The following is a 16,246-nucleotide window of genomic DNA, read 5'->3' on the forward strand; positions in this document are numbered from 1 at the left end:
CGCCCCTCGTTAGGTTAGGAACAATCTTGGTATATCGCGTATATTACGTATATCAGCTAATGGCTTAACTCCGATAGCATTCCTCTATTTCTACTACATTTCCTTCATGTCCACAACATCAAGAACACAATTATCACATCAAACATACCATGATCAACCTAAAACAGCCCTTGTATAACCAACCCAATATCAACAACCAATATTTACAACTTCTTGTTACAAATTTCGTATTCTACAAGTTAATTCATCGACTATAACATGAATTAACTCTAATTATATCATGAAAGAAGAATATCTTATCTTAATTCCACTTGAGCAGCCCTCAATCCAACTTGTATCAATTCCCAACTCTATCACAAGGAGGAAGAGAAGGATTACACCGCAATTACGAACTCTCCGAGATGCTATTCACTTTCTAAACTTGGGGATTATGATCTAGATGATGATGGTTATGTTCTAGGAATATTTAGGAGTGGATGGGTTTTGAAATTCTCAAGAAAATAAAGAAAAATTGTGGCCAACGAATTATATAAGTTGGGAAAAAAATTCCACCGCCATGAAGTAAGGTGGAATGTATGGCCTGTACATTTATGTACAGTTCGTACATCCCCACCATATCTCACTAGCAAAAACCAGTGATTTCAGGTGGATGCACGGTGGCCTGCCCTCCAACTGTACGGTTCGTACAACACATGTACAGTCCATACCATGGTCGTACTTTGCCCCAAATGCAATTTCGTCGAAGAATCGTATTCCCTTCGATTCGTCTCACTTCAAATCTTGGCGATACCTCTTGGATATACTTTTAAACCCTCGTATCTCATGTTTAACGGTCTAAATCCTTATGACCTCGAGGAAAATCTTGTTTTGTTAAGCATACGATGATTGGCTTACAATTAGTTTAATGCACAAAAGTGCGAGGTGTAAGACTATTGATGTAGCATGCATCAATATGTAGTTGTATTTGAAATTGAAATGATATAAGATATGCACATTGAGACCGTCTGTGCTAAGTAGGAGTTGTACTAGTTATGTGTTTTGCACGTTGAGTTCGTCCGTGCTGAGTTTGATAAGTATGCTGAGATAGTTCGTACAACACGTAGAGTCGTCCATGAGAAGTATGGACAACGCAGTTGTCTCTCACGGATCACTCTCTCGGACATCGCCGTTGAAGTTAGTGTGCACGCAGGGTCCAAATGGCATTGTGTTTTGAGATTGTTATGATAAGAGTCTATATCACATGCAATGCATATGACTCTAGTTCATGCATATCATTCATATATGTTGTTATGCATATCATTCATATATGTTGTTTTGATAGAACTTGTGCATATCATGTATATATGTTGAATATGTAAATTCTATGAACTTGATTATGATTGAAGGGTTGAATCTGTGCATAATATCTTTATATATTGATTTCGTATTTTAAGTTTTTATTTGGACAATATTATCATGTATTTTGTCTTGATCTTATATGTTGATGATGTATATGAGTAAGATATGTTAAGTTTTCTAAAGGCTCGTCACTACTTTGTTAGGGTCGGTATATGATACTTACTGGGTACGCATTGTTTTTGTCCTCATGCTACAATTGCTGCACTTTTATGTGCAGATTTGGACATGAGTACTAGCAGAGCACGCAGAGGTATCTAGGGAGTTGCTACTTGGAGTTATCGGATGAGCTGATGGCTGATCCGCAACGTCGGACTCTGATTATGTTTTCTTTATTATATCTGTCTTTCTATTCCCATACAACATATTATTCCAGACTTATGTATTTATTTCCAGTCTTGGATGCTCTTGACTCATATCCTCAGGTCATTGGGGTATTTCGGTTGTACTTTTCAGCACTTTTGTCATTTTGAGACATTTTTTACGACATATCACTAATTATGTTTACTTTGTGCATCTAATTAATGGAATTGGAATAAAACTGAATTAGTTCGCCTACCAGGTTGGGGTGTATGTTATATCACGGCTTAGGAAATTTTGGATCGTGACTTTTTGTGATTCCATGGCAATAATTATTTTCTAGAGACATGTGAAAAGTGGTGAATATGCGCTACTTCTACCATAATATTTAATCTTTAAGAAGGTCTGAACTAGAAAAATTCTTAGCCCATAATTGATTGAAACGACAATTATTATGTAGGGAAATGAACATGGTGTGGCCACCACCAAAAAGAAAAGGCCCAAAAAGGTGCAATTTTAAGCAAATGACCACCCGAAATAGCCCTTAGGCTCAAAATACAGACAAATTATAGCTAAAATCTAAAATTTCACTCTGCACTCTCTCTCGCACTTTTCTGTGGCCGCCGGAGTTCGTAATGATTTCTTCACCAAAACCTACAATACTGGCCTAAGCAAATTTGTTTCATATAATGAGGCAGATGAGACTTTTGTCTGGTTTATTATAAGTTTTCTATTTTATGTTACCCTGCCTCTTCGTTGCTATAACATAAATGTAGAATTTGAAAAGTTGGAATGAATAATTAATGTAAATTAATCAAATTACTACATGCGTGAACAAAGGTTAAAGAATGTCAATCAAGAAACAGCTATAAAAAGGCAATAAGGGTTAAAGATTACATGATGTAATTTACATCAAATTTCTTCGCTGCACCTTTATGTGCTCTACATCTTATATGCGTTTTACCATATTTACGTTAATTAGTAGATTCCTTTTTTTTTTTTCTTTTTTTTTTTTTTTGTAGGAAAAAAAAAACTGCGAGAAGGAAAGTATCTATAGCTGTTGGAGGTTGGAATTGGAGTAGTCTTGAAGAATCAAAACTCTCCCTCTACATTCTTCTTGCAAGAGTGTAAGAAGTTCAACACAACATTAATTTTATAGCACGCAATATTTATGTATCATTGTCGAGTGTTGATAATTTTTAAACATGTTTTTTAATCTTACCAAATAGTGTTTTATCTTATCATTCAAATACTCTCCTTCTACTTTGTGTAACTTATTTTTGCTTTATGTAAAGAGAGTATTGATATATCTTTAATTTTCATTTCAATGATAAAGTGTCTACTACTAACTCAAAATTTGATGATGTTTTAATTATTTTATGTGAACTTTATACTTTATTAATCTATTTTTTATTATGTTTTACTTTTATACTTTATTTATATTTTATTACTCAAAACATGTTTCATTAATTTTATGTGATTCTTCAAAATCATATACTAAATCACTGAGGAAACACATGCATCGCACGTATCGAGAGACTAATAACAAAAAAAAGTATAAAAGAGACCAAAATGAAATTGATGAAGAGGAACAAGACAATAGGGGGTTGCTCAGGTACCCTCTGCCTTAAGGAACGAAAATGTGAAAACATATGAAAAGAAAAAGAAAAATAAGGAGTAACGGGTTTATTACACCAATGTTCCGTTAAATGTCCATGAACAAAGAAGTTGAGCAATCCCTATCTGCACTAGATTTTTACCCCAAACGAAGAGATGTCTGATATGTGTTTATATATATACTTTTATCATTTAATCATGGTTATTTAATGTATATTTTTATTCCTTAAATCATCTAACCAAAAATTAAGTTAATTTGATATATACACTCGTACGTACCATCCCTACTCCTTGGTGCTCCAATGGCTAATTAACGAAAACGAGAGGGTAAAAAAGGAAGAAAAAGAAATAAGAACTAGTGAAATGTGTTTGTCCGAATTTGTATCTCAAAGTGTCTATGTTACAGTTATCTATCCGAATCCCACTCTCTTGCCTTTGCTACACTCCCTCACAACCAAGCAGCAATGTGATGGAATCCCTTGCTCATTTTTCATCACATCCATGTGCCGACATAACGCATGCCTAGATGGGTACGTCCTAATGATATCTGTATTATGAGGGTTCATCATGAATTCTTTAAGTTTTATGATGGTTATCAGCCTACTACAATCCTCTACTATTATCCGGGCTTGAGACAACAATGTGACCAAGCTACTTAGTACTCCCTCCGGTCTAAAATAATTGAGGTTTTAAGCTTGGGAACATGAATTAAAGAATTCATTAACTCCTATAAATTAAGAGATGTTTCGACTAAAATAATTATGATTTTCTTTTCTTTTTAGGTTGACATAATTATTATAGCCATAGGGAAATGGGAAATATCAAGGGCAAATTAGGAAGGAGAAACTAAATACTTTCTTGATTTTACCGTCAATTACTTTGGACCAACTTTTAAAGGCTAAAACCTCAATTATTTTGAACCGGAGGGAGTAATCAGCATGAGACTCGCTATCAATATAAGACATATTTCATAAAACGAAGCAAATAAACTTTTTTATAATGGTGTCGACAACGACTCACGGACATTCTAATCTGGTTTCTTTAAGAGAAAAATTCTGCATATATGGTGTAAAAATTCTTTATACTGTGTATATACTTAAACTCAATAATCATTGACCATTCATGTTCTACCATTAAAAATCATTGAATAAAATTGGTGGCTCTGAGCTCCTCCCAACTGAGCTAAAAACGAGTCTCCTACAATTCTCATATTTCTTTTTTTCCAAATGTCCCATTTTAGCCATTTTCATTCTAAATATTGGATTTAACTTGCCTCATTTCACCAGTATTTCTATTTAAGTTATTTTGTCATAACCATCATGAAAAAGGATAAAAGTTAAAAGTCATAGCGTAAATGAACATTAGTGTTTCCTAGCCTATCTTTTAAGAAAATAAATAAATAAAGAGGTTGCCTTCCTTGGTTTCATTTTTTTGATGATGGTGAAAAATACCCTACTCCCCGATTTCGATATGTTACTCTATTTGTATCTACTGATGCATGTATATGACACTCCCTCTTAATATTTTCTTATACCCTTTAAAACCTATGATCCATGAATTAAATAGGAAACAATCAAATTAGCTTAACTTGTCTCGAGTTCTGCTGCTTGGCCTACTAAGATATACCTTGGCCCTTGTTGAGTGAACAAAAACTGAGAGAGAGTAAACTTAGAACTAAGTTCATAGTACATCGGTGGCTGAGCTTGACCAATGTTTGTCTCATTAAAATTGACATGTACCGCCCACGAGAAAAAAGATTCTTCATCGTTAGGCTAATAGCTAGCCTTTTTAGACAAAAACCAATCGAACCATTTTTCCATTTGTGCATATCATCCCTGTGCATGGGCAATCTCAATCTTCTCTATATCGTTCCAATTTTATCGGATGTCCCTCAAGGGTTTTAGATTCTTCATTGGAGCTTAGTAGACCTATGCACAAATCGGTTCAACCCGAATTTCCAAGCCGATTTGAAGCGATTCGAAGCAATTCGAATAATTCAATTTGGATAATACAATTTGATTTCGCGTTACAAATTCAATTGTCAAATATTATGATTTCTCGGTTCTGATACAGATGGCTTCATTTATAAACCGAACCGACCGAACAAACCGAATTGGGTATATATCACTATTGACAAATAGTCTAATCTAATACACTTTATATTTTATACCACAAGTCCAAAGCCCAATATTTCCTAGACCTAATATTCTAAACTTAGTGCCTATCTCTCTATCATGCAAACTGATTTATTATGCTTGTCTGCTTGCAAGTTGCACAATGTTGGGTTATTAATTTGATATATGTAATGTGTTATTGAAGGATTTGTATGCTTGCACAAGTTGTCAAGCTCTTGTTTTGCTATTTATATGCTATTATGCTTGCAAGTTTATGACTTTTCTTAGTTAATGTCTTGGTTATAAGGCAGTAATTATAAGATCTCAATACATTTGGTTATGTTTGCTCTAAAACAGAAATGAAAATAGTTGCTTGTTTAAATTTCGAACAAATCAAACAAATAGATTTGTGTAACCGAACCGAAATAATAAAAAATGAATCGAATTGAACCTAGAATGGATCAAGTTTAATTTTAGAAAATCAAAATTCAAAAGTTCCACTCGATGATGGTCAAAACCGAACCGAACCGATTCGTGCACAGATCTAGAGCTTAGTACAACAACAATAATTTTAATCCCAGGATAGTGGGTGTTTGTTGACTATATGAAACCTCAATATCATCATATATGCTCATCCTTCGAGGTTTTCTGAGTCCTCTAATACCTTTCTCATCCCCCTCCATGAGGTTGATGACTTTCATAGAGATAAATTTCATCCTCTGGAGAGGAGCAAAAACAACTTTTAAAACAAAATGAACATAATTAAAAAGGGCGGTGGCTCAAGAACATTATTCCTGAATCAAATTATTCTAGAGTTCCCGTTGCTTCTCATGTAATACAACAAGTGCATCCTTGATACATTTGCAGCTAAGATCACTACATAACTTTTCTTTCTTAAATAAAATATACATTTCTGTTAAAAACCTTGAGACAGAGCTCAGGCTATCCCTATAATATTAGCCCTCAAATTAGATCTGGCTACTAGCATCTATCACATAACTGCATCTCCGTGTTGAAAATGCATCATTTCGGCTGCTTTTAAAAAGGCCGAAGACATCGACAAACCTTTAAACTTGTCAGTGATTTTCACTTAGGCACTCGAACTATTAACCTGTTCAAATTAAACACCTGAACAGATGAAAGTGTTCCTATTAGACATTTATGGCTCAAATTTCTTTTAAAAAAAAAAAAAAAAACTTTTACCATGTTCTTTAACGCCTATTCCGTAAATAAGTTAATCAGATAAAATATGCCACCTACTTTAATTATACACAACAACTTCAATTGGAACAGGTTTAAGGATTTCTGACTTATTGAGACTATTGTGTATAATTAAGGGAATTGACATATTTTAAGTGAGTAAGCTATCATGTGTTCAGATGCTCAACCGGACCAAATCATAATTTGAGTGTCCAAGTGAAATTTATTGGCACGTTTAAGAGGTTGTCAATGTATTCAGCCTTTTAGAAAAACTATGTTATTGTAAATCCAAGACCTTACCATGGATGCAAGTGATGGCTAATCCCACATTGTTCTCTAGAACTTTTGTGAGGACTTAATGGGAGCCCAAATATCAGCACCATTGCTGCTGGCCACTCCAACAGTATATGAAACTGGCACGAGACATAAGCCTTTGTTTCTCAAATTGTAAGGCTGTGATTCCTTCACAAGAAAACATGAATAACATTTCAACAAGGTTTCGAAACTTTTTCTGATAAAAGCTGAATTCCAAGTTCAATTGATATGATATAATGACGTCAGTTCTATAATGTAGCAAATTATAGAGCTTCCTAATGTAGCATGAAGGCTTTAACTGTTTAGATATCTCTTCAGGCTGATGCAGTTGTAAAGAAAGAATGGGATAATTATATTTTTGGACCACTCTAAAACATAATAGCCAGTAAATGTATATTAAGTAGGCGTTTGGCCATGAAAACCAAATATTTTTCACTTTATTTGGTATTTTGGAGTTGGGAGTTGGAGTTGAAGTTGGAGTTGAAGATGGAGTTGTGTTTGATTATGGTTTTTGCAAAGAAAATTTGGTTGTTTGAATGTATTGAAAGTGAAAAAAGTGAAAACAACTTGTATTTGAATTTCCATGGCCAAACATTGATTTTCAAATAAAGTAAAAACGTTTTCCGGAAAATAAGCAATTTCAGAAATTGTGCTAATGGGATCTAACCTGTGTCTTAGACATTGGCATATTTCCGAGGTATGGTGCACTCAACACCTGAAAGAACCAGGAAAGCAAAATGAGGTCAGAGACAGATTTTAGTAGATGAGTCCAAAGCTTCATAATCTAAATGAACTGGCAGTAACACAAACACCATGATCATGTTAATTTGTAACCAGGAGAAGTTTCAATTTTCATGAAATAAATAAGCATCCAATGAAGATGTGGCACTCCAAAAACTTGGCCTCGTATGTAATGCATAATACATAAAATAAATGTAATGTATAATACATAAAATCATTCTTTTCCCATTTCATAAATGGTTTCCGGTTCATTGTTTCTTAAGATAATTGTGAACATTGTAGATCTCCAACAAAAGAAGCATAACCATCGAACACTTCGTATGCCTAACCAATGATTAGTGTAAAAAGGTAAGTTTATCCCTAAAATAATTACAATAAAAGTATGTTTGAATGCACAGGAGAAATTTGAGTTTACCACTGTGCGCACCAGAAGGTGGCGACTGGTTCCCATGTCATCAAAAAAAAAAAAAGTATGTTTGAACAATCAAGTTGAAACCAAAAAAATTCAAAAGAAAAAATCACAAAGCTGCACAATTAAAGAGATCGCCACACACCCCTACAACAGGGTTTACTGACATATAAACAATGCACAATATAAGCAGCAATCGCAATGAAGCTAAAAAAACAAGGTCTACATTTCCAACCAAGTAGTTATAAAAATATTTAAGATGAAAAAACAATTACAAACTTTCTGTTCCACCTCTTGAATAGTAACAGATTTTTAAAAAACTTACTATCAACAAGGACAGAACCAACGCTCTACACACTTGAGCATCATCCAGAATGCAATATGTAAATGTGAACATATCTGAACTCTCTCAAAGTTAAAAGCTCTACAATCAGGAAAAGACTTTTTTTTTTTTTTGTCTAAGGTAAGAGCTACAATCAGAAAAAGATGCAGAGAATGTAGAAAGAGGATATTAGAGCATACGGAAACGTGATCTTCCAATCACTTTAATTCGGAGAATTCGGAGAACATTTTCAGGTATAAAATTCAGTACTGGGAGCACCATGAACAAAAATATATGGTGATAAAAAAAACAAAGAACCTAACTGCAAACCAAGACAGAGAAATAGGGGAAGCTATGATGAGTAGCAACCTATATTTAATACGGGGATGCATACATATTAGTGCTAAAATGTACTCCAGAATCGCACTGATTTTCTTTAACCAGTCCTTTTGTCAGTTGTACTGATTTTTTTTAACCATTTAAAATTCCCTGAAATTATTAAAGACATTGAGAAAGTAACCAGATCAACCTCAAACAACCAAAAACTGCTCTTGAATCAATCAATTTGAAACACCAACAACTCAAGAAAAACAAAGACGACATCTCCTTCCCTTGGACTCTCAAAAAGATTTAAACAATGATTTTGAGTCTCCATTAATCTTCACAGTAAAGAGTAACATAGAACTACATTCATTTGTAGTACACATTCTGAAAATCTATTTCGAGACGATTGTTGCCCTATTCACGTTGGAGCCACTAACTTGCTTGTCTCTAATCAGTCGTAAAGTAATATGGTTCCTATAGATGAAGAAAAAGAATTAAGTTGTGGCGAAAACACACCTTCACTTGTTCATGGAGGAAGTTTATGTATCCCATTGCTTCAAGGAGAACAGAAGCCGTGTCTGTCTGCAAATATAACAGAAATCAGGATTTTATCCATACGGTGAAAATTCTAAGTAAGAATTGAGTGAGCTCATTCAATTTCAGCTGCTCTGAGTGGACATAATTTTACAAGTGCGGGAAAAAAATTCTCAAAGATATTCCACCATTCAGTACCTCAAAGACCATGTCCTAAATTATTAGAAAAATTCAATTTCAGTAATTCACTGCTCAATTCCTGCAGAATTTACCTTGCCATATGGTGACACCAGCTGCTGGAGAGCTACTATTCGTTCACCGAACTTCTCTTTCTTCTCCTGTTCAAGGAAAAAAGGCAAAGAAGAAAAATCTCCAGATGAAGAACTCAAAGATAAGGGTTGCAACACATTGCGAGAAAAGGAAAAAAAATCACCAGTTTAAAATTATCAAAAGTATCCCCTAATCAATATATACATAATTTCTCTAAATAAACATATTTGTAACTCAGAGCAGCCAAACAAATGTGTCCAAAGCCCTCCTATAATTCGGACACTTCAAGTAGGAAAACTTGAAGAAATAATTTTAGTATTTTTAGAGTTTTCTTTGGTCAGTTTAGTCTAACTGAAAGTCAAACAAAATGTTAAATCTTTGACTAAATGAAATGTATAACACACCGAAGAATCTTATGTTCATCATTAAGTACATCACTGCTAGCCTATGTTGAAAGTATCCAAGAGAAAAATATTCTTAAATCCACGAGCTACAAACATCAGATAAAAAGTTCATGAAAAATATAATTACATTTGGACCGCCCAAAAGAATAATAGCCAACAAATGTATAGATATTGTATATTAAGTATACAATACGTATACACAAATTATACATATAATATACATATAATATACATATAATATACATAATCAGTGTATAAATTTTGTATATTTTGGCTAGCGGCTGTAATTAATTTGGGACAACTGGCCAAAAAATGTAAAAAGCCCTTAAATATATCTATGTCCATAAACATGTGCACCAACAATAACAGCACTGCAGCAAAAAGGAAGGAGAAGAAACCTTGGAGGAAATAGGCATATCGGCCTTTAGTCGTTTTGGCGTAAGAGATGTGAGGCCGGTGCTATGCTCAAGTGAAATTGGGCTTCTTTTGTGTTGCATCATATTTCCTTCTATTGCTTTAACTCACTGAAAAGTAATACCAATCCTGTATAAAAGAAAAGAACATGGATATTAGGATATTAGTAGACAGACAAATGCTTCAGAAGTAGCCCTGTTTTCTCAAAACATTGACATATAGCTTTCCTATATACGAGGAAAACAAAATGGTACTTATTGTTCATGGAACTGTCATGGAAAATACATACATTTCAAAGAGAATACAATTAAATATGCTTGCTTTCATCCTAGTTTGTATTGATGTATAACTCAAAAAACTTTATGTAAATCCAAGTATTATAATTATATAGCTTTAATTCTGAATCCATTACTGTTCTGGTCCAAGACACCTAAGGTATTTCTAGAGCATTAAAGAGAATACAGCAATATAATATCGCCCAAAATAATATCAGAATTAAATGATACTCCCTCTGTTCTTGATCAAAAAAAAAAAAAAAAGTGATACTCCCTCTGTTCCAATCTATGTGAAGGCGCTACTGTTTGGGGAGTTGGACAATGTTTTCTTTAACTATAATTTTCTCAAACTTTTTTAATTTTTTTTTTAATATATTTTGAAACATTAGTTATGTCGGCCAGTGGTACTTTTCGTCTAGTTTTCAAATATCGGAATCTATATTGAATTTATAGTCAAACTTAAGTGTTTTAAACCCTATGTTACTCGGACTCTTCAAAAATGGAATCTATGCATTTTTGAAGGATAGTGCGGCATCATTTTTGGAAGTGTTTTAAACCTCATAGCCCACACCCCTTCACATAAATTGGGGGGAGAGGGGGAGGGGGGGTACCAAGCGTTCAAATACGTTCGTAGTTTTTAAACTTAAACCACCATCTTCTTTAAATATATATATATATATATATATATATATATATATATAGCATAAACTATGTTAGAATTGAGAATGCATATTCTGTGCTTATTATATAAACTACAAACTAATTAAGAATGCATATTAAGAATGCTATAACAATGATAGCATTAAAAAATGCAACCTTCAATAACAGAATCTATGTCTACATAATTACATAAATTATATGCTTATAATCTTTTGATGGCTCTGCCTTTGCAACTAACCATAACAAGCTCAATTATTCTGAGTAACTTCACAAGTTAGACAACTTCTGCAGAATATTAATATAATCCATGACATTTTTATGTATTAAACTTTCTTTAGTGTGAATAAGGGTGAGAGAACAACTTAATTCAAAGAAACCAACTTTAGTGGGGCCAACTTCAAAAAATTTAATATCATTCATTAAGCATGAAAGCAGCCATTTGCGTACACAATCATAATCTTATCCCATGCTAATTCAAGGATACAAATAAACTAACAGAACGTCAAAGAAAAACCATCTAACCACTACATAAAAAAATGATTCAACAGAACACATCAAATTAGAAACCAAAGAAAATCATCAACTTAACAAATAACTTATTAAGAGGACAAAAAATCTTCTACTTTACAGGTTAATATAAAAACATTTACCCCCTTCAACTTCATTTTATATGAACGTGATTTACAAGAAATTGAAGGAGAAAAAAAAAAGATTTTAACATGATTATTATTATTATTATTCCTATGTCTCAATTTATATATCATATTTTCCTTTTCAATTTGTTTAAAAAAGAATGTCAACATTTTATAATTAGAAAAAATTTAAAAATTTCCTCTTTACCCTTAACAATATTATTTATGGTCTGTTAGTCCAAAAATTTAAAAAAAAAAAAAAAGTCTAGTTAAAAAGTGCCGCATAAATTTTTTATACTCCTGTTCGCTTTTACTCGTCAACAATGAATTTTGTACTTTCTTTAAAAAAATAATAAATAAATACATATTTTACTATAATACCCATAACTATTAGGATTTCAAAAAATATTGAGAAATGATTTGGGATATTAGTAGTTATTACTTTCTCTTTTTCTTGGTATATGCTAAAACTTAAAACTTATCAAAGTGTGGGGTGGACAAGTAAAAGTGAACGGTTTAATAACAAAACAAAAAAGTGTCATATAAAAAGAAACAAATGAAATACCTTACATGAGAATAGCCATCTGAACACACTTCAAAACTACTCTAAATTTGAAAGACTTGATGATTCAATAAAGCAGTATATATTTGAGTAACTACTTAACTCCAGAAACAAGAAAACAGAGTTTTCCGGCAAAACAGATGACGTGGAGCTATCTGAGGTGGTTGGAAGTATTATCTGAGAGAAGAAGAATTTGATGCTAAGAGAGAAAAAAAAAAAGTTAGAAATGAAAGGACAGAGAAAGAAGAGAACTGAAAAGAAGTGTGGAAGGTGGGAAGGGTTTTTGAAAGTCCTTTTATAATAAAAGTAAATTACGCATACTTGTGTTTTGTTGTTTTTAATTATAGAAAAATAACCATTTTTTTGTGAGATAGACTAAAAAATAATTGCACATAAATTGTGACTGTAAAATTAGTAAGTCTCAGTTTACGTGGCACCATTTGATTTGACACACAGTTTGAGAAGAAAAAAAACTTTTAAAATTTATGATCTAAAATAAGTTTTAAAAAATATTTGTACTTATAAATCGTTTTATTAAGAGTAAAAGGAGAATTTTAAAGTTAAATTGTTCGTAATTAATGAAAGATGACATTCTTTTTTTAACAGACTAAAAAGAGAAGGTGCCACATAAATTGAGGCCGAAGAATTAGTACTCCTTGTGTTTATGTGATGCAGAGGAATTAGTAATCTCTTTGTTTATGTGATACTTTTTACTTTTCGATATTTAAATTGCTTGAACTTTGATCAATATTTTAAGATGTATTTTTTCATCAAATTGATAGAAAAAAAGTTGTAACTTATAGTATTTTTATATCATATTTAAATCTATAAATTATAATTTTAAAATATTAAATTAATCTAATTTAAATTAATTTTAAAATTTAATCAAATTAACTCGAAAAAAATAAAAAGTATCATATAAATTTGAACCGGAAGAGTATACGTTTTGAGAGTGATCTTCGGACGACGAAAAAGAAAAACAAAACAGAAAGAAAATAGGTTTATTTGACAGCTAATATCCAACCATGCAAGAGGAAAAGCGCGGAAGGAGTAGTTAAATTAAATCTGGATGATGTCATTTCTGCTTTTCTCTGATTTTTTCATTTTATATATCATTAAATGAAAATGACTTGTGATGTGAAAAGCATTTTGACTACTACTGCATTATTTTTGTACTGTTCTTTAACTTTTTTCTTGAAAACTTTGTACTCCGGTAGTGTTGTATAACCCGTTTGATTATGAAATATCATTTTATTATTTTGAATACAACTCTCTCCATTTTAATTTATTTGTCCTAGTTTAAATAAAGGGTAAAGGTTCAAATATATCTGTCCACTTGGCGTTTTAGAGCAGAGTTAAAAAAGTGGTGCATACATATCTCTGCTATTACATAAATGGTGTAGACATATTCATGTCATTACACAAATGGTGTAAATATATCCTACATTTTTTTAAAAATCATTTAGCTTATCTTTTAGTTAAGAAAATGTCATGTGGCTTTACAAAAATAAGTCTGCTTATTTTTTTTAAAGCCATGAGGTGATTTTTTTTCTAGTGGGCTGTCTTGTTCGTTTAAAAAAAAAATCAACTTGGCTTTAACAAAAAAAATAAGTTAGCTTTTTGTTTAAACGAACGAGACGCGATCTACCAAAAAAAATTACCACGTGGGTTTAAAAAGTAATTCTACTAAAAATGCAAAGTTGAAGGGTATATCTACTCTAATTCGCAAAGTTGAGGGGTATATTTGCACTTTTTTTCATAAAAAAATAAAGAAGACTTTTAAATTTTGTGACCTCAAAACTAAATATGTTGTAATGTATTAAAATACCCTTTGAATCATGTTGTGTTAATCATGTCATGTGAGATGTTGAAACTAAAAAGTTAGCAGATGGAGTATTTTAATACAACTCGACTTTCATAAACTTTTTTCAATTTCAACTCTGAATAATACTTTTTCCAGAACTCAAATTTTATCTGCACCCAACAAGTCAAGTAAGGGACTTGACCTTTTAAGCGATTTTTTCCCAAAATACATGTGTTTAAAGTTTTTGACGAAAAGCGCTAATAAATTTTTGATTGTCATGGCCCAAATTGGGTGGAATGTGATTGACATCTAACTTGTATTATCCGCTGAGTGAATCGTGTTCAAGGTGATTATAGCATACTACTAAGCTTAACGGATCATAAAAGTGAAATAAAATTATTATTCGTTATGTCTGAAAATTGAGTTAAGAGAATATGGAGTACAGTCAGACCTCTGCATAACAGTATCCCTATATAACAGCATTTCTCTATAATAGCCAAGTTTTTTCAAAATTGATTTTTCATGTTATATTTTACTTCTCTATAACATCATTTTACTTGTAACACAACATCCAACTTTATAACAGTACGCTCTTTTTAAAATTAACCCCATATAACAGATTTTTTTTTTTTTTTGTAATATAATAATTAACCATCTTTATAAAAATAGAGTATCTATGATTACCAATAATAAGTGTAGAAATTTTGACCAAATATTTGATCCTTTAATACACTATTTATGACAAAGAATACCATATGAATATATTTATGTGTGATTAAGCTTAGAATTTGACAGTTATAAATGAAATATTATTTTTTATGCATCTTTTTTCGCCTATAATAGTGAAATATTATTTAAATGTCAAATGTTGTTATAGGTGTATAATAATCATTCTATATAACAGCCAAAAAAATTCGGACACAACGATGCTGTTATACAAAGGTTTGACTGTAATAATGTCTGTTATTTAAACCCACAAACAATAACAACCCTCTAAGAATCTAAATACGCATAGTCTACAGGGTATTCTCTGAAAATAACGTAAATGTCAAGAAAGCAACATAAAATGAAAGAAGTCTCGCTGTGCTAGAAAGAGTCAATAGAGCTTACCAACTGGATCTAGAAATTATGTCTTTAGCCACATGCCTCGTCACCTACATCTTCAACACTTGTCACACGACGTAACAGGCCCAAACAAACTAAGTGTATTGGGTAAAATATAAAGGATCCAGCTGTACTAATGTGGTCGAGAAAACGTGGCACGAAGGATCAGACTTCGGATGAGTCAGCATCACTGCCACCGGGGAAGATCTATGGTACCGGAAGAAGCTGCAGGTCCGGTGTAACGCGCAGCTTCTCCGGACCTGAGTGGCCTAACGGTCATCCGTTATTTCAAAGTTGGGACGTTACAAATTCACTATTATTGTGATTTTATGACCCTCTTTATTGTACATTATTATCATGCCTTTAAGGCTTATTATGAGCAGGAGCGTGACACATGAAATATGTTCCCCTAGCTCTAAGTACAACTAAAGGAGGTAATTCCTATTGTAACACACGATATTCAAGCTAATACATGCAGTTCTTACTCTTATATTTCTGTACATTTTATATTCTTGCAATTGCTTACTAAGCTCCGGAGTCACGGCTCATCGATAACTAGAGGAGTCAAGCATCCATAATCCAGGCTCTCTCTCTTTCTTTATCTTATTTGCGTCTATTTACAATATTTAAATACGAGCATCTTAATCTTATTGGTTACTCTGATCTACGTGTCCCTGACCACGTGTACAAATTCAACTGAACCGTTTTACGGGTAGATAGTTTGGCGCCACCGTAGGGCCGGGACAGTTGTGGTTATCATTGTAACCATCAGTTGTGTTACTAATTTTCTCTTAAGTTCTTTATTTTTTCCTAAGCACCCAATCCATGTATGTCAGAAGTTAATGGAAAG

General features: G+C 32.5%; 1 protein-coding gene and 1 non-coding gene across 3 annotated transcripts; both read right to left on the reverse strand.

The window, feature by feature from the left end:
- Window positions 1-5,109: 5,109 nt before the first annotated feature.
- LOC132044785 (U6 spliceosomal RNA) lies at window positions 5,110-5,212 on the reverse strand. The gene has a single exon (XR_009412274.1). It is a non-coding gene; the product is annotated as a U6 spliceosomal RNA (small nuclear RNA).
- A 1,002-nt stretch (window positions 5,213-6,214) lies between these two features.
- LOC132044784 (transcription factor bHLH153-like) lies at window positions 6,215-10,517 on the reverse strand. 2 transcript variants are annotated; one of them, XM_059435298.1, is made up of 6 exons: window positions 10,344-10,517; window positions 9,544-9,609; window positions 9,254-9,319; window positions 7,609-7,656; window positions 6,927-7,088; window positions 6,215-6,554 (listed from the first exon to the last, which is right to left on the reverse strand). In XM_059435298.1, exons 1-5 carry the CDS (start codon window positions 10,443-10,445, stop codon window positions 6,963-6,965), a joined length of 408 nt encoding a protein of 135 aa, XP_059291281.1. In that variant the 5' UTR covers window positions 10,446-10,517; the 3' UTR covers window positions 6,215-6,554; window positions 6,927-6,962. The 2 variants fall into 2 exon arrangements, with proteins under 2 accessions (XP_059291281.1, XP_059291280.1); XM_059435297.1 differs by lacking the exon at window positions 6,215-6,554 and having other exon boundaries at window positions 6,598-7,088; window positions 10,344-10,516.
- Between the last annotated feature and the right edge of the window lie 5,729 nt (window positions 10,518-16,246).

The sequence above is a fragment of the Lycium ferocissimum genome, unplaced genomic scaffold (genome assembly GCF_029784015.1).
Source record: "Lycium ferocissimum isolate CSIRO_LF1 unplaced genomic scaffold, AGI_CSIRO_Lferr_CH_V1 ctg5224, whole genome shotgun sequence".
NCBI lineage: Eukaryota > Viridiplantae > Streptophyta > Magnoliopsida > Solanales > Solanaceae > Lycium > Lycium ferocissimum.

Excerpts from the sequence above, each read along its gene's own strand:
- LOC132044784 (XM_059435298.1), bottom strand. The coding sequence starts at position 10,445 with ATGATGCAACACAAAAGAAGCCCAATTTCACTTGAGCATAGCACCGGC. Across the intron at positions 9,320-9,543 it reads TGGTGTCACCATATGGCAAG|ACAGACACGGCTTCTGTTCT; the intron begins GTAAATTCTGCA and ends TTATATTTGCAG. Across the intron at positions 7,657-9,253 it reads TCCTCCATGAACAAGTGAAG|GTGTTGAGTGCACCATACCT; the intron begins GTGTGTTTTCGC and ends TGGTTCTTTCAG.